The 26,359-nt window shown below is 34.5% G+C and overlaps 1 protein-coding gene across 1 annotated transcript; it reads left to right on the top strand.

Moving 5' to 3' along the window:
• Positions 1–28: 28 nt before the first annotated feature.
• Positions 29–14,612, top strand: LOC138328086 (DENN domain-containing protein 3-like). Its single transcript, XM_069274700.1, has 13 exons — positions 29–96; positions 1,749–1,857; positions 2,131–2,331; positions 4,467–4,607; positions 5,101–5,264; positions 5,910–6,020; positions 7,066–7,168; positions 7,661–7,809; positions 9,084–9,228; positions 9,626–9,762; positions 11,589–11,765; positions 12,267–12,371; positions 14,472–14,612. Exons 2-11 carry the CDS (start codon positions 1,783–1,785, stop codon positions 11,743–11,745), a joined length of 1,383 nt encoding a protein of 460 aa, XP_069130801.1. The 5' UTR covers positions 29–96; positions 1,749–1,782; the 3' UTR covers positions 11,746–11,765; positions 12,267–12,371; positions 14,472–14,612.
• Positions 14,613–26,359: the final 11,747 nt, after the last annotated feature.

Genomic DNA, 26,359 nt, shown 5'->3' with positions numbered 1-26,359 from the left:
CACTTGGCGGGTTTGTTGTTGTTGTTATATCCCTCACTGTGGAATCTTCATCTCCAAGTTTCCATACTTCTCCACCACAAAGGACATCCTGTCATTGTAAGTAAATGAGAGAGAAACATTGTATGTAGTTGAATATTACAGAATTATCTGACCTTGCAGGCAGGTATTTTTACACTCTGAGCTTCTCAGTTGTAACTAACCTATAACAGACCTCGGATGACTGATAGGAGAGCGTCCATTGCATAACTATTAAAGGAACTATAGTATAATTTATTTAGAGTGGATGTCTCTGGGACCTGCATATTTGGTCAATATAACCAGGTTTCTGGATTATGCAGGTTTTAATTACTATAAGTTAAGAAGGAAAAAATGTAATACAATTACTCCAGAATATACAGGGAGCTTGATTTGAGAATGGCCAGTTTTGACAATTTTTGGAAGTAATATCATGTGTTTATGACCTCAACATCATATTTTATAAGATTTAAATGATGTGAGGTTTGAGTGTCTATTTCATTACACATTATTTGCATATTTAGGCAACTACATATTACCTCATCCTCTTTGTACTTCTATCTACTGAAGGTGGATGTACTGTATACAACACAATGAGCACTCAGGGCACTTAAAAAATAGAAATGATAAAAAGGTGCTTAATAAAACCAAATTTTTGGCTAACAAAAATTCGCAACATTATTGCATACATTGTGGAGTAAGCATTAATTAATTTGCATTTACTGTATTCCACCCAATAAGCGCCCAGTGCGTTTAAAAAATTGAAAAAAAAATGAAAAAGTGCTAATAAGACACTATTACGTATCTATACGGTTTTGTGTAGTTTTGGTCTTTATTTATGCTTGGGCAATTGAAATTGAGGCATCAAAAAGAGGAAGGGGGCGCTTATAGGGACATGGGGGCTTATAGGATCGAATACGCTATGTGTAAACTTCTCCGCAATATTTACACATTTGCATAAAAATTGTTGAAAACAATTTACGCACTTATACATACCAGTAAACTTCTTCAATATTTAATTTTTGTAAAACTTCTGGAAAATATTTTTTTTCCACAATAGGGGGTGTTATTCAACTCTCATGGTGTCAAATAAATAATGCAGCTATTGATTAACAATTTGTTTTTACCACAGAAAAAGCTTTTACTGCCGAATTTGGTAGATTTAACGAATCTGAAACAGATTTTTTACAGTCTGACCCAGTTATTAGAAATTCCTGGGGACTGTGAAATCCTTTCGTATTATGCAGGTTATGTACTAAGTGGGTTAACGTTTGTACAGCAAGCACAGAAAGTGAAACAATATGAGACTTTGGTCAGTGATATATTGTTTTAATGAATTAATGTTGTTCATCCTCTGTGCGGATTATCTACTCTATATTCATAATTACGGTACATGTGTCAAAAACACACCTGGTTTTACATGTGTCAAAAACACACCTGGTTTTGTCACTTCGCATTACAGTATGTGGGTTTAAAATAACACAAATAGTGCCCAGGGAGCTCGAATATCATTTCGTGTCAGTTTTTGAATTAATTGATTCATACTAAATAATGGGTAATAAAAACAAGGATATTTAATGCAATTTGCAGGGTATTTCGCTTCCATTCATATCAAATAGGATTTTGTACTATTCAAGTTTGAATTAAGTGGGTTTGACTGTAGTTCCTGCATAAAGGTATCTTAAATTTCTATCTACCCTTCTTAATTTACTGACTCCTGTGATCTGTTACAGTTTGGTATCCCTTGTGGATAAAAAGCCGGATGACATGTTGGCCTATATCAAAGAGATCTCACATACTGTAACCTTGACCCCTGTGCCCCCAGCTGGTCCTGTGGCTGTTGTAAGTTTGTTCAAATACCTTATTCAACTGAATTGTCACTTATAATCTTTTGAATTTTACAGAACATTTTCACCAATGTATTATTTTTTAAATGAATGCATAATTACTACTTGGCATGAAAGTGTTTGTGTAAAACTTGAATAAAAAAAACCCGAGGTATTTTGTTGTATTTGCTTGAAATGTCAAGGAGAACAGGTACTTTTTGCCTTTTACACAATGTTTATGTACCACCAATAACGATATTTTACCTGTAAAATAAATGTCACATTTCAGGAAATCCGCCTCCAAGATCAGCAGCCATTTACAATCTATCCTCCGGAGAAAGCAGACAAGCCAGTGATTGATATACCTCTTCATTTAGTATTCATTTGTTTCCATGACGACCAAATACTTCAGGTGCTGGCCGCTCTGTTTATGGAGGAGAGAATTGTTTTTCTATCGTCCAGTTATGCCTTACTGACCACGATATCAGAGGTGAAATTTTATTTCATAATTATAATCAATTCAAAACTACTTTTAATAATAATAATCAATGCCTATGCGAAGTAAAATTGGTCTCTTTTAGACAAGTGGTCTTTATACACAGGTCAAATTGTATGAAAGTGGTCTTCATAAGCAGGTTGTCTTTGTACAGAGGTGGTCACTAAGGCCAGTTTGACTGTATTTTTTTACACTATGTAACAATGTGCAGTATTTTATAATAAACATAAACAATGCCTATGCGAGGGATCGAGCTAGGAACCTCAGGATGTTACTAGTCTTACGCTCAACTGATCGAGCTAAAGGATCAGTTTTCTCATGCTGGGACGTATTTGTGGCTTGTATTCATAAGGGTTACACTATGGTAAAAGAAAATTTATACTTTGGCCACACCAATTTAAAAAATAGTTCTTCGGGATTTCGGGGGAAAAAAGTGGGACGAGAGGGTGATTTTATTTTTTTTTAATTTTCCAAAAAAAATGGGGCGAGCAGTATCAAAAATGAGAATATGATGTATACAAACATAAACTCAAGGTCAAATCCATTATATTTAGTTTCATGTAGGCAAATTCACTATATTTGTGTTTTATGTACATGCAGATTGTAGCATTTTATGTTTTGAGAATCAAAAGAAAAGATATAAATAACATCTTTGGCCTCTGTGCTATTGAATCGTCTGAAAGACTAAATTGTTGTCTGAACAATGTTGTAAAAGTTCATGTGCAAAGATTTAAAGAGAACAAAGGTAAAAACCAATATAATGATAAATAACAACAATAATACCTGATTGACATGCCTTGGCATTAAAAAACAAACAAAATCTTAATTAACAAATTCAAATACATTTATACTGTAAATCAACAGTGTTTTTATTTCTCATCCAGATGGAACTCGAAAAACACTGTTGGAGAATCATGAATATTGATGATCTACAATGTTAGGAACCTGTAAAATTTTGCCACAGCAAATAGAACAAAGGTGTACATTTGCGTACATGAAAATGCTTTTTTTTTTGTGTGTAAATTTACATGCAAATGTAATAATTGGAATGTTTTAGAGTCACACAAAATCAAATGTAAATATATCAATTATTAAAAACCACAGTGTAGATATAGTCCTGACTAGTTATTTGAGCATTATCAGACTTTATCACATGCAAAACTATAGAACCATTCAATATCATCATATTAATTTCAATTGCATTAATTCTTGTTTTAGTTTCTGTGACCTTGCTATCGTTTTTGAACAAAAAATAGACACAAAAAGATTCTAAAGTTGGAAGGAGATTTATTCCATGTATTTCTATTGTTGGCATGATTAATGATGATATGAAGTAAAAGCGCTAAAAAAAATTGATGCCAATATTCAGAAAAAGAAAATAGGTTCGTAATTTTAAGCATTAGAATTATCTATGAAGCATGTAATTTTACGTCTACTACATTGATCACATTTTCGTCATTTGCGTTTATAAAAAATCGAACAAATCTTTAAACGTCTTAGGTACAGCTAGGGAACAACAACATCTCTGTCAAATGTTCTCACAGTTGCAACATAAACACCTGCCGTTTTTTCATTCGTTTTTTCTTAATCTGGTTCCCTTTTGTGCTTAATCTTTCGTTTTCCTACCGATTCAAGCGCTCAAATGATAAGGATTTCAACATATCGAAAGCAAAAACCAAAAAAATTGGCCTTTCATTGGCTGAAATAGGGGCGGGAATTTAAAAAAAAAATTTTTCTAACTTTTGCATTTTAGGGGCGGGAAATCCCGAAGAACTAGGTTTCAAATTGGTGTGGCTTTTGCATCTATATTAGAAAACACTATGACTTATCAAATAAAATCTTTGAGTTAAATTAATCATGACAATGCTAAATTTAATTGAATATCATATTGAATTACTATTAATTAAGAATTCTATATTATAATTATATAACTTATTACTTGTTTAATAACCCACCCATATGACAATGATAAATAGTTTTCATTAACATTGAAATGATGTCCTTACACAATAATAGGGTGTGATACACATTATAACAGTGTATGTTATTGCTCCTAACACTCATTTTTGAGCATCTGTTTGCAGAAAGACATCCATTAATTCCTTAACCAATTGTGTTTGTCTGTTCAGAGTTTTCTCAACTTTTTGTTGCCGTTCCGATGGCGTTTTACCTACGTGCCTGTACTATCTCTCAAAGCTTTGGACCTCCTTGATGCCCCCGGTACATTTATTATGGGATGTCATATTAAACACCGCAGTCTGGTAGAACAGGTACGAAACAATTAATACTATTAGTACCTTAATTATAATGGGATGTCATTTCACTCACCATATTCTCACAGAATAGGTACAAAAAACGTAGTACCGGTAAGGTGTAATGACAAATACCTAGGTACTAACCACATATATTATCTGTAATGCCACAGTGTATCTGGATATTTTTGAAGTTCAAAATTTTTCATGTTTTGAATTAATCCTAGAAAAACCTCTACATGTATGATATCCCACGAAATTAAGACGATATCATATCTGTATTTTCTGGCCATATGATATAATTTATGTGTTGTATATTAATGTAAAGCATTGGATACACATCATGTAAAGAGCTCTCTTCTGTACATTTGTAGAATATCTTTCATTCCCTTTGGCTTGGATGAGAAATGATAGTCAGTCAAAGCTATTGAAAAACACAAGGCTTGTTTGTCTTTTCCTGAGTGATGAGATCTCCGGTCTCGCCCCAAAATCGCTGTTTTATTTAATCCAGGTAGAGGGTCTGGTAGTAGTTAACATAGATGAAGGTACGGTAGTGGTGAACTCTACGACCTCTGACTTTAACCCTATTCCTGCCATCCCTGATGAGCCAGCCAGCTCCTTCAGGAAGGTGTGTAAGAGGGCCAGGGTGTATTTTGAACTAGAAGATGTACAAAGGTAAGTTTCTCTCATATATCTTTCTGTGTCAGACCTATCTCAGTCTAATTGAAATTAGATCTTCTATATATATATGACTCCGTGAAGACCTCCACATCTACAAGTAGACGGTCTGTGCTGAGCGAGATAGGGAATCTAATTTTGATTAGATTGAACCTGTCTAGAGTAATACCATGTATACCTACATAGATATATGCACAGTACAAGTACATTGAAAAAGTGCCTTGGAAATAAAGTCTTGTTTGGGACCGCTCAAAATTGCTGACAGGAAGCCATCTTGGATTTTGACAATGACGTTTGCTATTACCATAAGAATGAACTGTTTTCTTTAGAGTTCTGCTATTGAATGATCAGGAAACAACTGGACTGATAAGCAACCATCTTGAATTTTGACACTTTCACAGAGTATACTGAAGAGGTCTTTCTCAAACATGTGTCTGCATACTAGTATGCATTTTGAAAAATTTCAAATACAACATTGAATTTTTAATAATGGAAGTGTGTCGCTGCATATTATGTAGAAATTTTGTTGAATAACCCGACATGTACAATTTTAACTGTAGTACATTGATGGAAAATACATTTATCGGTTTAAGTTATAGAGATAATTTCTACTGCATGCTAGAGCTTTCTCATTTGTCATAGACCAACATGTCACGATGTTTCTGAGGAGAAGAAAATTCGGGAGACCAGGATTCGCCGACTAAATCGTGTGATAGAAGAAGGTTGTTTGGAACTGATGGTGAATCTGTTCAGGTATGATTTAATGGTGTTCTGATTAATCGAGTTTGTCAAGTATTGTTGGTTTGAGGTGTTTGATCAATTAATCAAGTAAGAAATCTGTAATCGAGTTTGTCGGAATTTTCCGACACCATGATAAAGGAAAGTATTAAGTTAGCAGATCACTAAAATATGCAAAAAAATCATAGCCAACCTGTTAAAATCATTCCCTTCAAATTTTAAGCGTCTAGATGAATTGAAGAGCGCATAAGCTATGTAGTAATGTAAACGTTTAGATGAGCATGATTTGTGAAGAAAATAAGTGAAATGAAAACATGACAGCACAGAGAGGCCTTGCGATCGTAAGCCTATGAAGGAAATTTTTATATGAGACTTGTTTATACATCAAAGAAAAAAATAATCGATTTTAATAGATCATTGATTGGTTTGATAAAACTAATGATCAGCCATGGAATTTCAACAGTAGTATGATTCCTGTTTATAGTTTCTTAATAAATGTTCATGGAAATATGATTAGAAAATTCCATTTCTTTTTTGTATTCTCTGTTTGCCTGAATAACTTAAGTATTTATTGTCCAATTTCAACCAAATTTGGAATATTGCTTTATATTACTGATATCTTGGAGTGGTTTGAACTGGTCAAAATCCATCAATATTTGCAAGAGTTAAGGAACTTGACACCTTCACCTAATTATTAAAAATATATAATGTTTAACTGTAAGTAACTGTTTTTGTGATGCTGTGCAGGCGACACATCCACTTTCATGGAATTCTTGTATCTTAGTATCTTATGCTGCATATTGTGTTCTGAAAATATAATACCGTATTCGGTGTATTCATCACCCCTCCCCCTACAAGCATATGTATGTTTACTGTGACAAATTAATGTGTCAAGAGTACAGAAAGATTTAAAATATGGTTGTCCTTTTTTAGACGTTTTTCATTCCCAACTTACATTATCACTACCTGATAAGCGCCCCCTTTGTAATATTTTTCAAGCACCCTACTTGCAGCATATACGGTAAATTGATTATATATTTCAATCTATTTTCCTAACCAGGGGAGTATTAATAGAGCTGAGGCCGGAACATCAAACCTTTAACAAACAGTTATTCTTGGAATCCCACGGCAAGAGCGAAGAGGACAAATTGTTTTACAGAGAGGTAGGTGCATTACCCAGTTTTAACCAGGCCTCGATAATCTAAACACTTGCAATTGTCTGGATTGCAATTCTTATTCGGTAATCCGTTTGGAATCTGAGACTTCTGGGCTATCAATGTACAGATTATCACAGGTTCACTGTACAGATGTTCACAGAATTTTATACTTCATATACAGACTTATCTATAAATCTCAAATCATATATATATGTGAAATATCTCTGTAACCGTGAGTGTGTTCCATCTCTGTAATCTCTGTAGCCTGTTAAATCTCTGAGTCTTTGATATCTCTGTAACCCTGAGAGTGTTTGATCTCTATATATCTCTATAGCTTGTACATCATATCTCTGAGGGTATTATATTTCTTTAACCCCATTTCTGTATTGCATTGGTGAAATGTGGTCACACAAATTATTTATACACAATGATATGTCTACAAAGAACATATATGTGAAAAAAACTCATTGTTAAAGCCTCAAATTATTTCTTTTCCAGGTTTTGAAGAAAGATATGTTTAAATCATTTCTTGATGATCGTATGAAAGAGAAAACCGACTACTGGACAGAATTTGAAAGGAAGACACGGCAGTTCGTAAAGCAAGCAAGTTTAGGTGACATCCGAGGTTCGAAGGTCCATCCAGCTAGGTAATTATGTTATTTCCCTGAATTATTCAATTTCTCCCCTTGATGATTGACTGAGGTTATTTTCCTTTGATAATTAACTAAGATTATCTCCCCCTGGACAGGTGACTGAGGTTGTCTTACCTACTGTGCGATCCATTTGCAGATTTGTACCAGTTGTATCTCAAATGGAATGCACTGTACCAGCAGAACTGTATCGGTACAAGTTGTTTGTTTTCAGAAGCGTACCACTTGGATCCAAGATGGCAGACCCGAGAATTTTCATTTGTGATCGGAATGTTTTCTTTGTTGAAAAAAAGACAAGGATTGTTTATATACTACAAAACTACATGGATTATTTATTTCAATGCATTCCGAAATTATTTATGTTTTACTTTGATATCCATTTTATTGATAACACCTAAAATACTTGGCTTTTATATTCGAAGCGTACCTTTCATATGGGTGCAGCCATCATGGAAAAATCCAAACACATTCCATTTGGCAGTGCGTATCACTAGTACAACTGGTACAAATCTGCAAATGGAACGCACGGCTAGACAAGTGACTGGGGTATAAATCTCCCTATGATGATTGACTAAGGTTATCTCCCCTTAACTAGTTACTGAGATTTATATCCCATGGGCTAGTGACTGGTTATTTCATTTGACGGATGAGGTTACCTCCCTTGGACCATCGACCAAGCTTAAAGCTATTTTCCATGGACAAGTGACTGAGGTTACCTTTATCAGTTAAATTATTATTTACTTTAGACTAATTAATCACAATACTGAGATTATCACCCAAGCACTATAATGATCAAGGTTTCATCTTTTCTATAGGCCAGATGATCTCCTTCGTCCTGAATTTGACTAAAATTGTTTCTCCTTATTGGTTTCTTACTTAAATGTTAAGACTTTAGACAATTCAAGTTGTAGTCTATTGATTAGCTTTGTAATGCCTGTTTACGTATTATGTTAGTTGTTGTACTGATATGAATTCCAGTTTTGGTCCATGGTGGCCGAGTGGTTAAGATGTACCAATATATTACCACAAGCCCTCTACCCCTGGGTTGCGAGTACAAATCCCAATTGGGGCAGCTACCAGGTACTGACAGCTTATTGGTAGTTTTTCTTTGTGTACTCTGGCATTCCTCCACTAGGAAGCACATCCTTAAATGACCCTGGCTGTTTATAGGACATTAGACTAATAAAACCAAAACCAAGAAATCCAGTTTGAATACAAACCTTAAACCCATCGAACTTTCCAATCCTAATGTTATGTTTTGTTAATTCCAGAAAACCTTTAACCAAACAAGTCTCTTTGTCAAGAAGCCATGAGAATCCTTATGAGCGACCATTGGTGACAATGCGACTTCGACAGAACAATTCTTCGTCTCGGTACCTGACCTCATGTATCACATCCCTTGATTTAACATTGAAGGTGTGTTCATAGCTCATTAATGTGAAGTCTTTTATAAAATTAATTTTTATTTTTGACTTTGCTTGTGAATATAAATCACTTTTGATGGCTCATATACACTAGTAAGTGTGTAAATCATCTGTGTAAGTGACTCCTTACTTTTTCATGGCAGGGAATGAACCCTAGTAGGTTAGTTTAAATGTGAAATTTTTAAACCACTGTGCCTTTCGATCACAATTTAGTTACAGTAGATTCTAACATGTGGAAAATTTCTATTGAAAAAAGTAAAATGTTTAACAGAGCCTTTTAATCGTTGTTGACATCACAATCACCGTTGGGACTAATCAACAGTAAATTGTACCTTACCAACTTCGCGTCATTGCCATATTGCCTAATTCTGTCTCGTTGTTTTATACAGTCATGCATGGACTACCAGGAGCGTGTATCATATCTCTACCTCAGGGCCGTGTTTAAGTTTGCAGAACATGATCATATTGGGGCTCTCACAGACATCATAACACTCGCAGCCATAGACTGGAACCTTTTCCCCAAAAAGTATGTATTACTGTATTGTTCTTAAATTCACTGATGTAAAATTTTGCAATTTATTGTTCGGAAATTATTTTTTTTGGTATTATTTTCACAAATTGATTTTGTAGCCTTTTAAAGTGTAATTTACATGACAAGCTGTAATTTGTTAAACTGTGACTTTGATAAAGGACTATCTATGGTTTGGGTCCTTTTTGGCCCCCAAATTCGTCAAATTTTCAAAACTGTTACCGTATTTTTCCCTAATAAGGGCGCCGGGCCGCGGGTAATTGACTTAGGGGGGCGCCGTTATTTGAGACCATTTTTTTCTGAAACTGCCGTGATTTCATAGGTTGTAAAATCATGAAGAATTGACGACGAAACGTTTATCAAATAAATTGTTAACATAATAACTAGAATATTTACAAGTTATTCCATGCATTTTAAGCGTATTTATTACATTAAATTAAAAAGATTTTAAATGCATCGGCAAGTTTATGCTGCGATTGTCGTGTTGTTTACAATGACAACAAAATGGCCGGACTCGGAATTTACTTTCGTTTTCAGGGCATTATTGACGAGAAAAACACGATTAAACTATTACAAACGATTGAATATCCGCAAATCAGTAACGATCATTGTCAAAATAAAACAAGAATACATCTAACTGGTGCACGCAATGAAAATAATGATGAGTTACAAATGAGTGATAACTTACACTCGTGTGACAGTGAACAGATGCACAGTCGTACTTCCTGTCATTCAATGTTACGATTTCGCCGCAATTCCATGAAAATATTCCTTAAACAAGTTTTTACTCGTTCCATACGATATATATCTGTAAGTATGTATCGAGATTTCGATTTTTATAAGCGCCACAAAGTCGTTAAACATCATTTTATCGAGGTGGCAGTGACACCCTGATTCACTAAACGCGTGACAATCAGGGGAGATAACTTCTAATTTTCACTTTCTTTTCTTTGCAAAGATTTTTTTTCCACAAAAAGTCGAGAGGCGCCCTTATTAGGGGAGGCGCTCTCAATAGGGAAAATACGGTATTTGGTATTTAGATTGTTGTAGTTAACATATTTAGTATATCCCTAATTTAATTGTTAATAGTTTTTAAATTTTGCAGCTGCAGTTGCTATGGTTACCACTCAAAATATGCATAAATAATGACAATGTGGAAATATTGACAATTTTGGCCATTTTTTGAAAGGTTTTTATTTTAGAAACCATAAAGTGCATCCGTGAATAAACTTTGTATTTTTCCATAACATATATGGGAATTATAAAGTGCAGACATATTTTCAGTTAATATTAAGTTTGTTCAGGGATGCGCTCCATAGTTTCAAAGACAAAACTAGCAAAAAATGGCAAAATTTCTCAAAATTTCCACATTTTCATAATATATGCATATTTTGGATGGTTACCAAGGCAACTACATCTGCAAAATTAGAAAACAGTCATTATAGTTGAATCAGGGATATGCTAAATATTTAGTGTACAACATATTATTCATTAAATAAGATGTTTGAAAATTTGAGGGATTTTGGGGCCAAAAAGGGCCCAAACCATAGTCCTTTTGTAAGATATTTAATTTTGAGAATTTGGATGAATTCATGAATTTAGCGAAATTAAATCCTAAAAATATATTTAGAAAGAACATGTTAGCATTAAAAGTATGTTTAGAGATAAGATGTAGACATTTCAGTATGTTTTGAAAGCATATTTTAACAAAAAGCTATTGCAAATTATTATCAATAGCAATATATAGTTGTTTTCCAAGAGTCATTTTGATATATGTAAATCGATTAAGTAAGAAAAACAATTAAAAAACGTTGTAATTCCAGACTAGTACAGGACATTCACAATCTGCTAACAGCTCAAGATAAACTGAATCTCGAAAAGGTCAAAGGTTATGCCAGTATCATCGAATCACTAAAAGAAGAGAGCCAATCATTGGATAGCACAATAAGGCGTTACCATAACCCACAACGATATTATTAATATCCCGGACCACGATTTACGTGAGTTGGTATATCAAACAATCATTGATGTAATTAACATAAATGACCAGGATGTGAGGTGATATTACCGGACCTAGTGCTTACTACTGTATTCGCGGTAATTAGTGTCCAGGGTGCTTAAATAATTGTAACAAGGGGAAGGGGGGGGAAGAGGTTGCTTTTTAATGAACCAAAATGTAAGTTGTGGGCAAAAAAAAGTCAGCCATATGTTAATGTTTCTGGCATTAATCTATGGCATTAATCTGTGTCTAGAGCTGGGGTTGAATTTAGATCCAAGATTGGACAATGTAGATAATTCAGTGTATTTAAAACCCATGAGAAATTCAGCCATGAATGTAAAATGATGGTATTTTAATGATTCAACTTATCAGAATTATAACTGTTTATTTAATGAACTTGACTATTGATAACAACAGAAAAATGCTTCTCGATCATTAGATATTCACCGAAATTAGTCTTTTACAAGTACATAAACAAGCATTGTGTGTTTATATTTGACAGCCTTTGAAATGTTCAGGAAGTATATATCGCTATATGAAATGACGCAGGATTGCGATACGATACTGAGACTGTTCCAAGCATTGACAGGGATGGCTCGAGAAACTCGTAAGTTACAAAAGTTTATTGATTTGTATCTAAAACCCAAGAATTAAATTTTAGCGAATGAAAATTTTGTGATTTAGCTTCAAGGGTACATAAGAATGTATATAATTAAACCAATGCTTATAGTTCACAAATCAAATTTTTATGATCATGATGATGAATCATAAATCACAAAATTATCATAATTTCAAAAATAGCCTTTTAGGGGGACTCTCTGTGATTATAGCACTATGTATTGTGATTTTGATTTCATACTGGATCCTTCATTTACTTGTTCAGATTAACTGTTTTCATTATAGAGTATTTTCAAATTCTTATATTTACTGTTATACATATGTATTGTATTTTCAGAGCAAGTTTTATATTGGTTAGATCAACTGTTTTATAATATTTTTAACTCAATCACTTATGGAATCACTCTTATCTGGTGTTGGTCAAATAAGATTTTGAGAAAGAAGTCATTGTAAAAAACATTTATGGTATATTACCTTTAGGATGTACTCGTCTCGCAGATTTTAATTTTGTGAGCCATCGATTACAAAAATAAAAACTTTGGTGACTTTTTTCATAAAGATCATATATGTATTTTCAGATCTTAGCCATGAGATTTCCCCAGCCTTCTGTTTTTTATTAGGTCACCTGAGACGAAGTTTCAAGTGACCTATTCTAATCGCCTTTTGTCCGTCGTCGTCCGTCGTGCGTCGTCCATCGTGCGTCGTATGTCCGTAAACAATTTACATTTTCGACTTCTTCTCCAAAACTGCTGAAGCAATTTCAATGAAATTTTGCACAAACCTTCTAAGGCATAAGGCCAATCAAAATTGTGAATTATATGGTCCCCACCCCCCAGGGGGCTGTGGGAGGGGCCAAAAGGGGTAAAATTGAGTAAAATTTCAAAAATCTTCTTCTCTTCTCACAGATGTGGTAGAATCAGATACTTTTCATAAATAGAAAGGTCTTAAGGTCCTTTACAAAAATTGTGAATTATATGACCCTGGGGTCTCACGTTTCCGCCCTGGGGAGGGGGTCAAGTTTACTATAGTTTATATAGGGAAAACACATTTATGAGCATGTTTTGCTCAATTTTCATTGGAAACAAGTCAAACTTGGTTAGAATTATTAGCCTGAGATAGCATTTTAATATCATATACACATTGGTCCTGGCTGACCCCCTGGGGGCAGAGGGGCGGGGCAAAAAAAGGGTCAAATAGGCTAAAACTTCAAAATTCTTCTTCTGAAATTCTGGAAATGGTAGAATCAAATACTTTTCATAAATAGAAAGGTCTTAAGGTCCTTTACAAAAATTGTGAATTATATGACCCTGGGGTCTCACGTTTCCCCCTGGGGAGGGGGTCAAGTTTACTATAGTTTATATAGGGAAAACACATTTAACATATTTGTGAACACTATTTGCCCGATTTTCGTAGGAAATTAGTCAAACTTGATTAGAATTATTAGCCTAAGATATAGGTGTTTAACATCCATATCCGTCCTCGATGACGCCCTGGGGGACCAGAGGGGCAGGACCAAACAGGGTCAAAATGATTAAAATTTCAAAAAAATACCTCTAAGTTCACAGGTTGATGGAAGCAAATTACTCTTCATAGTCTAAAAAGTCAAATTTATAAATCACTGACCAACTTCAAGGCCCAGCATATAGTGTTTATATGTCTTTAAGTTATTTCATTATTTGTTTCATTATATATTCTAACTCAGGTGACCGTTAAGGCCCATGGGCCTCTTGTTTTCAGATCCTAGCCATGAGACCTTCCAAGTGTTCTGTTTATATTTTCAGATCTTAGCCATGAGATTTTCCCAGCCTTCTGTTTGTATTTTCAGATCTTAGCCATGAGATTTCCTCAGCCTTCTGTTTTTATTTTCAGATCCTAACCATGAGACCTTCCAAGTGTTCTGTTTATATTTTCAGATCTTAGCCATGAGATTTCCCCAGCCTTCTGTTTGTATTTTCAGATCTTAGCCATGAGATTTCCTCAGCCTTCTGTTTTTATTTTCAGATCCTAGCCATGAGACCTTCCAAGTGTTCTGTTTAAATTTTCAGATCTCAGCCATGAGACCTTCCAAGTCTTCTGTTTGTATTTTCAGATCTCAGCCATGAGACTTTCCAAGCTTTCTGTTTGTGCTGGCAGGAAAACTATGAGCAGTGTATGAAGGTGATGGAGGAGCGAAACTTACAGACAGACGAGTCTGTACTCAAAGTCTCCTCCCTCTGCAAGACAGACTTTGGAACGGGTCGTGTCGTTCTCACGGACAAAAGGTGATGTTTCTCTTCATTTTTAATTAGAAACATTTATTATAAAAACTCCTTAGACACATTTCCTTCTATTCTCTTACAAATGAAAAAACCATACATACATCTAGATCAGTGAGCGAAATGAAAAGATTTAAAATCTTTAAAACTTTGATACCATATCAAAACATAATGTTTGTTAAAATGTACAGTTTTATTTTGTAAAAATTGAAGAATAAAAATATTTGGAACAATTCATTATTTTACAAGGCATATAAATATGTAAACAGTGGCATTAGTATACACAGGGACTTGGCACAAATTTCCAAACAACAGTATAGTATTATTATAATATATATATATTGACTGTTAGTTGGATATTGCCAAGTCCCTGAGGTATTATAGGATAATGTCGAGGAAACACTGTATGTCAAATTTACCTATAAAATAATAAAAAACTGTCATCTTTCTCCAGGTTACTGTTTATGAGGGATGCGTCAAAGAAGTTAAAGGAAATTGTCAAGTTGCGTGACATTCAGAGGTTGGAGAAAGTGCAGCTGCACTCGTTCCTATCTGTGGCCGATGCCTTGAGGATTCATCGACATGTGCCAGGCAAAGGTAGTCGATGATATGGTTATTTACAGCTTCCTAAAGTATGATTTACAGATACAGGTGACTTAGAAATTCTCTTACTCTGACAGTTTTTTAACTCTTAGTTTTTATTCTCATTTTTAACGTATGATGTTTGGATTTAAACAAAAACAAAATGCATGTACAGATTGTTTTTTTTTTCTTTCTGGAACATCTAAACAGGTCATACAAGAGTTTTTTGCAAGGATCATTCAGAAAATATGCTCTGGTAAAAACCGCAGTTTTGAAATAAACAAAAGCATTCAACATAATTATAGTCTTACATGCTCATGACACTTTCAACTATAGGTTACTTATTTGGTTTTTGCATTTTACAGAGTTATCTGCCCTTACGTGTAGGTATTGATTGTGTGACATCATTTGTTTGCAAGCATAATTTCATACACTTAGGAGAAAATTACATGAATTTAGCTCACAAAATAATGATGTCACAATGGATACCTACAGGCAAGAGAGGTTACTTTGTAATATTCAAAGACAGAATAGATGTTTGGAGTGAAAAACGTAAAAACGTTTTTTTTATTCACCAGCTGACCATGACAAGTTTACGGTGTGGTTGAAAGATGAAAGAAACCATTTCACTCTTCTGATTGAAGAGATGTGGGCAGGCAAAGTGATCTCTGAGGCTACTAAAGATATTGTAGTCGTCCAACAAGCTGCACAAAATGTCCTCTTGGTCGACGCCATCATTAGAAGGTCAGTCTCTGTAGCAACACAGCCTCAATTTCATTATCCATTTTTCATCTCCATAGTAACTCAGCCTCATTACCAGTTGTAATATTTAATTTTTCATCTCCTTGGAAACTCAGCCTCAGTTTTCAATATTCAATTTTTATTCAGGAACTATGCATATGGAAATTCCTTTTGATCAAATGCATTATAACAGGAGGGAAGAAAATGAAGTGAACAAATGAAGTTTCGAACCAAGGATCTCTGAGCACTAGCCAGGTGCTCTACCAATTGAACTGTACAGTCAATGATTGATCTTAGACTAGTCAACCTGCTACACTATAGGCGGGTGTTTATTTATTTGAAAAGTGTTTATTAATTTTTGATTTACATGAAAGAGTGCCTGTGTTTTAGGTCATCTGACCCAAAGGGTCAGGATGACCTGTTGTCATCATGCACTGTCCGTCGTCATGTGCCGTCCTCCTTGCGTAATTTTTGCATTTAAATTACTTCTTCTCAATAACTGAAAGGCCAAGGCTATGATATTTGGCCTGTAGCAAGCTGCATGCTGGGATGAAGGGCTACCAAGTTTGTTTGAATGAATGACCTTGATCTCCATTCAAGGTCACAGGGGTCAAAAAGGCTAAAAATTTTAAGCAACTTCTTGTGAATAACTAAGAGGCCTAGAGATAAGATATTGCGCCTGTAGCATGCTCAATCAGATTAAAATACAGATCCTTATTATAACTACGTTTGATATGAGGATCTGACAGCATCCCATAAGGGGTCACGTCTGGATGACCTTTGGAAATGGCTAATCAAATTAGCACTGCCAGAATCTTGACTGGGGACGAACTAGTTTGAAAAAGCTGTCCGAATTATTTTCTTGCACGTAGTCATCTCGCCCAAAGTGCATAACAATGCTAAATGTATATGCTTACTGGGACGAAATAGCGTTATCAATTGACGTAGAAATGTGTAGAAAATGTATTTGATCTGAAGTACACGTGGTAAAAGGTCATCCGAACATGACCCCATATGGGATATTGTCAGATCCTATATTGAACGGAGTGGTTATAAGGATCTGTATTTTAATCAGATTGGTAGCATGCTAGGAAGAAGGGCTAGCAAGTGTTTTTCAAATGAATGACCTTGATCTTCATTCAAGGTCCAGGGGTAAAATAAGCTAAAATCTTTAAACAACTTCTTGTGAATAACTAGAGACATGATATTGGGCCTGTGACATGTTGGGATGAATGGCTACCAAGTTTATTCAAATGAATGACCTTAACCTTCATTTAAGGTTACAGGGGTCAAATAGGCTAAAATCTTTAAGCAACTTCTTATGAATAACTAAGAGCCCTAGAGACATGATATTGGATTTGAAGCATGCATGGTAGCGATCAAGGGACCTTCATTCATGGTCTAATACATCAAATATATCAGAACCTGAACTTCTTATAAAAGATTTATTTTGTATTGCCTTAATTGTTTACCACTACTGAGATGTTGTATTGTACCAGTAGTCAGATGACCTTTAAGGCCCATGGGCCTCTTGTTTTACTTACAATCTCTCCAGATCATCGTATCAGAATGCTATTAATAGATATGTGTTTACTCTCTGGTAACAAAATCTATTTGGATTACAAAATATAGTTATCCTGGAGATATCAAGTATAATGCATGTGTGCTAGTAATAAATATCTTTTCACATAAACCTCAAAACTTGACATGAACTTATTCATTTCTCTGATATCTTGACCTTTCAATGTGTTCAGTTTGTAAAGCACTGATGCTTCAGTGAGATAGCACTATAAAAAAGAACTTAGTTCCACTATTACAAGAAGACACAACACAAATATACTGTAGTCTCCTTAAAGGTGATAAAAACAGAACGGACATGAAAAATGAGATAATACGCTAGAAACATTTGTAATGCCTATCTAAACATATACCAGTTTGATATTTGCTTATATTTTGTCTCTAAATAGTAAAATTAATGAAAGCAATCTTCACATCTTTTCGACGACAGATTTTTTTCTATGACTTACCTCCCTTGAGTTCCGATGAGTTGTGACGTCATCTGAGACAATCAACTACCCGAAGCCGGTGTGCCGATCGCGGAACTGTCAACATGCATGTGTATTTTAGCCACATGTCTTAGTACTTACGGAAATACACACGGAGAAAAATATGTTATATTTCGACTTATTGGGTAGCGTGATTTATCCCCTACATAATGACACATTATTGACGTCATAACCTATGAAATGACGTCACTACATGTAAATAATGATGTCATTAATGTCGCGGGTACATATGTCATGTGGCTTATGGTGTGCCAGGGGTTAAACCAAGAATGAATAAGTAGTTCTTTCCTATTCAGTCCACCCTGGAGTAATACGACTGTGCATGAGGTAGTTTTGAGGAGTTTTGACATAGAATCTACTGGTAATTTTATGTGCGAAATAAGATCGTAGCGAAAATGGACAATTATTGGGGCCCACCTCTTTAGACCTACGTTTTAATAGAAAAATTATCTGTTACAAACATACGGAGACATGAAAAATACATGCAGATTAAAAGAAAAAAATCAATAATTTATAAGTTGTGTCTTTTTGCCCCCCATTTTCCTCGACTGAAATGTTCTCAAAATGCGCATTAAAAATAAAAGAGGTCCTTCTGCACATTTTCCATACTTCATTTTAGGGATTTTCATATTTATTTTGGGTTACACAACAATGTACAAGTGGTGTGAAACCGGTATGTTCAGATCTAGTCCGCTAAACCTGCCTATATTATCAGGCTTTTTTAATTAATTTTTTTTGCCTAATATATAGGGGGGGGGGAAAGCCTAATAATATAGGCAGGTTTAGCGGACTAGTTCAGATCGAGCAGGGTTGCATAATGATATGACGACATTCACAGTTATCATTATTTAATTGCAGGAATTTAAATTCGAAAAATTACCATGTTAAGAACGCTCTAAAGTCATCAAAATACATCGTAAAACTCATCTCAGCAATCGTAAATACATTTAGTAATATTTTTCCTTCTCGGGGGAGACCTTAGGACCCCCAAAAAACAAAATCTCTCGCCTTAAGCCCTCGCAAAATCATCAAAATACATCGTGAAACTCATATCTCAGTCATTCTAAATTGTAATATCTTTATCAGGGTCTCCCCCGAACCCCCAAAACACCACAATGCTCGCAAATTTGGCCAATTTTAGTACTCATTAATTTCCTGTTATATTCTACATAGTACACTTGCGTATATATATGTAGAATGCGAGTTTTACCGATTTTTTTTATTTAGACCCAATAGATCGTCTCATAATGGTCAATAGGTTATCTAGTGTGCTGTGGTCTGTGCGTATACTTTTAAAATTTACTAAGGTCGACAGGTTTTTGATTTCCAAAACTCCGCACGGTTAGAAAATATAATGAAGCGGTCTTGTAAATGATTTGTGGTTTATAAGAAATATATGTTGTTTCATGGTCCTGTGTTAGTTGAACTATTACATGTGTATCTTGTCCACGAGTACATGTCATCCATATTAGGTCATTGTATCTAGTTTCTGTGTTTTGTGTCTCGTCTTTTTTATCGGCCGTGCGTGTATTGTTACTACTGTACATGTTATTTTATTTCGTACACATCCGTAAAACTCATTATAGAACTTTAAGAAAATACATAAGTCTAGCCCTTTCTGTGCGGTGTTCTGAAGGATTAAGCTTCAAATAGGAAATATAGAGGTGTGCAGTACGTACATAAGGCGGGATAGGGGCACGTTTATCGCGGTATGATAGGGTTTTGGATAGGGTATGAAGGATGGCGTTTTTTTTGTTTTTGTTTTTTTTATAAATATGCATTATATGTACATGTATGTGCATGTAGCATGTAGTTTCATTGTAATTTGGGTCCATTTTCTTGTAAAGTTATATTTCTTTTTGTTGGTTTAACTTTAAAGTCTATGTTTTGAGTTTTAAGTTACAGACAAAAGTCAAGCGCAACCCCCTTGAACCTGAGTCAGTGACACACACGTACACGGTGTCAAATGGCTTTCAAAGATGCTCCACCGCCGACAGAGCATAAATGATATTCACCATTGGTACAATAATTGGTGTTTAATCGTGTATATATATGTCTAATTAACACAAACAATAATATAGAATAATTTATTTCGCCTTTGGTGCATGCGCAATCAGTACTTTATTCCATATAGGATATAGTAACACGATTTTTTTCGGGATGCAATTAATTATATTTCATGTTTTTAACTTGAAATAAAATTAGAAGCTCACAAACTTGTTCAATGGTGGTAATGGTGTAAAGTAAGTAACTTTTGTAACTGAAGAAAAATACTAAATCGTCTGCTCCTGTTTTTGATAGTTAAAATTTACCATTTGTCAGCGGTGGAGCATCTTTAACATATGAACATAACAATTTTATAGCCCAGAATATGACGATAAGAATGAGTAAGCTATCGATGCGATCGTTCTAGACAAGGGTCGTTGTGGACTTCGTTTCAAGCACATTTTATGAAAATTACGTCTAATACAACCTGTATTTTTTGTTGGAAATCATAAAGTGCACCACAATAAACAAATATCAACACAAAAATAGCATATTTAAAATCTGTTTTTATCACCTTTAATCTATTTTGGGATTCCAAAACCCCCGTATTTCCTACAGGCAGACAATTGTTTACCAGGAATGTGTAATGACAATTCCATAGTTAATTAAGGTCGCAAACCTAATTTTCCAGGATTAAATGGGCCCCCGTGGAACAAAATTTCTTGAAGCGTACAGCCGTTGCAAGATCTTACCCAATATGTTAATTTGTTTGACTATGTCATAAAAGTTTTTTTGAAAAAATATATACTGAAGAGGAGGGGTTAGTCAAGAAGTCCATGCTTCTGATTTAGGCCTCAAATCACAATCTTTGTTGTATATATTACAGGCGCTGAACGTGAGGAGAATGTTTTGATAACAGACCAAAGGGATGCTTTAAAGATATCGGCATTTGCTGACAAAGTATGATCACTAACTTTGAAATCCAGAGCGAACTTGGTACAAATTTGCCAATTGTTTCCCTGACAATACGATACCGTAAATGTTTTAAAATTAGGTTAAATACATAGCATTATTACAAGTTCGTCCTCCTTGTAGAACCATGTGGAGATTGTCTTTAAGATAGAAATGTAGTGTTTCAAACAACCAAAGCTAACTTTTGGTGCAGCAACGGTATTGACCTTGAACAGACATTAAAAACTTGAAATGTTTTGGCACCCACATTGTCTGACAGACCAATTAAGATTTTAATTCATTTAAAATTGTGTATAACGGCAAAGACCTACCTCACATGGTTACGCTGAAACCTGGTTAAAGATATGGCTCCAACGTAATTCAAAATCTTCTCTTAGATGTCAATCTGAAAATACTTTTAAATTTCTCGCATTTCATACCAGTGCTGTCCTCTAGCTATCGTTGCATTGGTCTGACAGAACATTAAATAATTTAAAAGAAATTGCGATTCCGTTTTTATGTTATAAAATGCGCACAAGGTGCTTAAGGCGATTGTTTCCATTACCTGAATAACCATCTAACACTCCACCTGGGACTTTGTGCATTTAAATTATTCCAATTGACATCTGTATTGAGTCTAACCGAGCCAGTGAAAATGCATGGTCAGGTGTTTTTAAAAGCCTATGACTTTTAGATGGTCTTAGGTATCCACTGGTTGATAACGATCAATTGATTATAACCAATTAACAGGTACTGTCTTAATGGATCAAAATTCCAAGCATTTTGGTAAGCACTTGCTATAATGATTATGACTATGACATATGCATGCGACAAACGAGAAACTTGACTGCTATTGACGTAGTAAGCAACAAATACAGCTGTATGATACCCTGAAAGTCAGACAACTTAACATAATGAGGGCAATGACGGGAAATTGTTTCAGTTAAGATCATTTTCAGTTAAAACTTGTCTCCCCGTATAACGTTGTGGTTGTAACAATCTACCGATTGATGGGTCTTCTTGATCATGTCCCAGGATGAAACGAATGTTCAGTAAATCACTGGATGACTGTTATTTCAAGTTAACAGATTAACGTCAACTGTCAAATTAGCATTCATTTAAAGATTATAGAACGCGAAGGTATTATCATTAATTACTGGCACCACTGAATTGATACTATTAAATCACTGAAGGGATGAACTGTTGAATAATAGACATTTTACCTCTTCAAGGAATGTAAGTTGAAACCAAAATTAAGCCTTTAGAATCGTTAATAACTGTGTTTATCCACGTATATCCCTCTGAAGTAAATTTAGGGCAATTATCTATATGTGGCGTCTGTTAATGACAGCGAATTGTTCAAAAGTAGCTCAAAAACTGAGGCCAATCTTTAAAGCGGTAGTCATTTGATAGATATAAATGGAGTATTTCAAGGAATGAGTCTTTGATTGATGAAGTTTAGACCGTTTATGACAGCCGGTAGTCCAATGTTAATGAGGAGTAAGCTAGGCTATTTCACCTTAATCAGGTCCCCTGTACTGGAGGTCTGTAATCAGTTCTTGAACATTCGTAACTTTCATTGCATTGTACCATTACAGTTTGATAAGCTCACTCCCCTTACCATGGTTTAAAATTTACGTTCGACCCATGCAAATCCACGGTGAACCCTTATCTTCATACCAAATAATGTCTCAGGTTCGTATTTAACTTATGACGTTGAAACCTATGAATTATGTGTGATGTATTTAATAAAAAGCTTTGCCCTTGAACAATGCGCTGTATGGATAAATAGTAAATGGATTTGTGAACTTTATGGCACAAAGAGTGGACAGTTTTTTACACTGTTTCTTAGTATCAAGTATAAGTCGTAAATTTACCTGAAGGTATTATTTCCTGCGTTTGCTGCATACATGGAACTATGCCTAGTAATCGAAAATCGACCGTTGGAAAGTTCCGGAATACTTGAGCTTATGCTTAGAAGTTTCTGTATTTTATCGTAAGTGAAGAGTCTATAACTTTATTAATGTACCTCTCTTTCCCGCCAAAGCTGTATACGCATGTATGAGGAATTTATAAACGGAAGTAATCATGCCGACTTCGTTGTTTGATACTTTGTCCATTTTATAAGTCGTGCATAAACATGGGTGGTAAGTAACTTTAAATATTTTGTACTTGAACTTATAAGGTACATATATTTAAGTGATTAACGACTGTCATTAAAAGCATGAAATGGTCCATTGTGCTTTGAAGGGACAATGAACGGCTTATTTCCCATGTATGTCATCGAAGCAATGGAACCATGATCCATTGAGTTGGAGAATTCTGCAAAAAAATGAATCGGCCATATTGAAATATTTTCATTGCATAACAATTATCAAAGGGTTAACATGTGGCCAGTATAAAACCGTCCCCTAATTGTATTACGATTATTATTTAGACAACGGAAAAACATATAAACGTTGGAACTACTTGTAGTAACCGCGTGGTCATATGTTATTCTGAATATGAAATTTCAATAAGTTTAAGACAGTAAAAACTTTTCAAATACGTAGAAAATGCTAGCGATGACAACCCTGAGGCTAAACTCCGAAGTTGATCTCCCCTTTTTATAAGTGGGAAAAGTCCACCGATTCGATTTGCAAATTGAAACTCGTCCATACGACAAGACTGGGCTCGCCATGTACATCGTTTTTTAAGTCCGAACTTAAAATCACTACTGAAAATTCAGAATAATATTTTGCTGGCACTGGATTTTTGCCAACTTTGAAAATGATAGGTGAGAGTTTAGATTTTACTTATCTGCCTTAAAATGGGACTCGTTCAGAGTTATGTATGTTTAATTTTCTCATTCAGGTCAATTTTGAAACTACGTCCTGTACGAGGTTTGTCTCACATTTCCATCGTAAAAGTTTGACTGTAGAACTCTAGTATACTTGCAATTAAAGTTCTGCTGCTCATATCCTGTGTTCTTTTGATAGGGTTTCATATTATTTAGAAAAACACGTTAATACTAGTAGTTCTTTATTAAATACGATAGTTAACAAGCACATGCTATACTTTTAAATACAATTCATAAATTACCTGAATGCATCGCTAGCTAGTAACAAATAAAATTATTTGATTATTTTCATAATAACATTAGAATGGTAAGGGACGCCACACCAACTCATGAAACTGACGCATGACAGTGCACACACACGTTTACACAATAACATCAGTAGAAAATAACATCATTAATGACTTCATCAATCTTGTGTATTGCTATTTTAACTATATATTGATCATACGTTGCTAGTTATTTTAAAACTACAGAAATTTGACATCTAAGTCATATATTCGTACAGGAAAGCATGCGGTGATGTAAAGTCAATATATATAATAAAGGAGAGATACAGTATATTGTGATAACGTCCTTACATTATAAAATAAAGGTTTTATATGGTGCTACAAATGTTTCTATACACGTGAAAAAAACCGTGGTTCCATTTTCTTAAAGAAATGACCGAATAAAAACAAACCATGTCCCGAAGTTATATTATATTATTTTTTCTTTAAAATTCAAATTTAACTTCAGAATGAAGTGTTTTCGTTCTTGTGAGGAATGTTTCCACTGTAATTTTTGTCAATCGGATTTTATATACAATGATGAGAATTTACATTGTTTATAAAGATCAAGAGTCCATGTTAATGAACAACCGTCACAGGATAGTTTGATTACTAGATAGGTGTCCATAACTATAATTAAGAATAACCGTATTGCGAAGCTGAATATGCTTGGTAATAGAATTTATTTGTCATACTATGGCTAATAAATCGGTTAATCGGATGAAACCCCGGTCATGTTGTGACACATATACTAGTATAACAGGCGGTGTACTTTTATCATTATACGGACTGAACGTCATCAGCATAGGTGGCGATGTTTTTTAGCCAAGCAATGTTCCGTAATTCCTATTGGATAAAAAAACAAAAGTAAAATACTTATTGATTAAAGCCAACATTATAAGGATCGCATAACATTATTATGAATGAATGATACTATATGTAAAATGCAGATATTTACATACGAAAAATACAACGTCCGAATTATGTGATCAATTGATTTGAATATTCGTTATTAGGTCTCTCATGAAAGCTTGGGACAAATTAACCAACTTAGATCATAATTTGATTGCAACAAAACCCATTGTAAACCCGTCAAACATTGTTTTTCTATCTCAAAAAAGCATAATACCCGGTTTTAAGTATTCTTTCAATGTACCTGCTCTACTTGAAAAATTGCAAAACATTACAAAAATTGATTAATAAAATCGCACTTTGACATGGAGTACATCATCACGTAGCATACACATGTTCAAAGTATAATATCAAAAACACGTGTTTAACACAATCTGAATTGAGAGGTGAGTTATGAACGACTGTAAATGGTGTCAGGTGCTAGCATTTGTTTTAGGTATTTACAGTAATTACATATATGTACAGTAATGACCGTAATTTTGCATAGGGAAAATTTGGGTTAAGTTTTGTTCAGGAGTACTAACACACCTTGGCGACAGATGAAAAGCATGACTACTAGGGTACAAAGTGTTAACAATCTAGTATAAGTGTACAGACACAAAGGTGTTGCCTTAAACGAAAAGTTAAATGACATTAACAGGGCAAAGATTTTATTTCATAACTTGAATATCAAAATTCTGATTACCCATAGCCAGGTTGCTGCTCTCCTACGGGGCTCCAAGCACATTTCTACATCGAAGATAATCATTAAACACCTATTGATTGTCATAAATACAAATGATGCGTATTGTTAGAAGAACCTGTTCCCACTCCATAGTCTTATATGGTTATAAAATCCTTGAATGTCTTCGTCCCGTTATGAAAGATCCAGTGTGGCATGATGTCCAGAACAACTTCTAAGTAATCTCGAGAAACGTTTTTAATGCATCCGGGGACTTGGGATTGCATCTACATAAGTATGTAATAGCTTAAACCATTGGTCAGTTATGTTCAGAATATGATTAAGAAATCATAGGTTTAAAAAAATCAAGTTATGATCACCTAGCAGTATCTTAGTCCGTTTTAGAGGGGCCCTGCGGTTGCATCTATATTAACTGAAATGATCGTTGAACTTTTGTGACTATATCCGAAAGTATGACTTATCTACAAATAAAATCTTTGAGTAAAATTAACCATAGACAAATGCTAAATTTTTTTTGAATCTATCATATTGAAATTACTATTGATTATGAATTCTATATAAAATAATTATATTACTTATTACTTGTTTTAAATAAACCCACCCTTATGACAATGATAGATATAGTTTTGATTTAACATTGAAATGATGTCCTTACACAATAATTAGGGTGTGGATACACATTATAACTGCGTATTAT

Source organism: Argopecten irradians, chromosome 7, assembly GCF_041381155.1.
Source record: "Argopecten irradians isolate NY chromosome 7, Ai_NY, whole genome shotgun sequence".
Lineage (NCBI taxonomy): Eukaryota > Metazoa > Mollusca > Bivalvia > Pectinida > Pectinidae > Argopecten > Argopecten irradians.
This window is presented reverse-complemented; position numbering and strand designations above follow the sequence as displayed.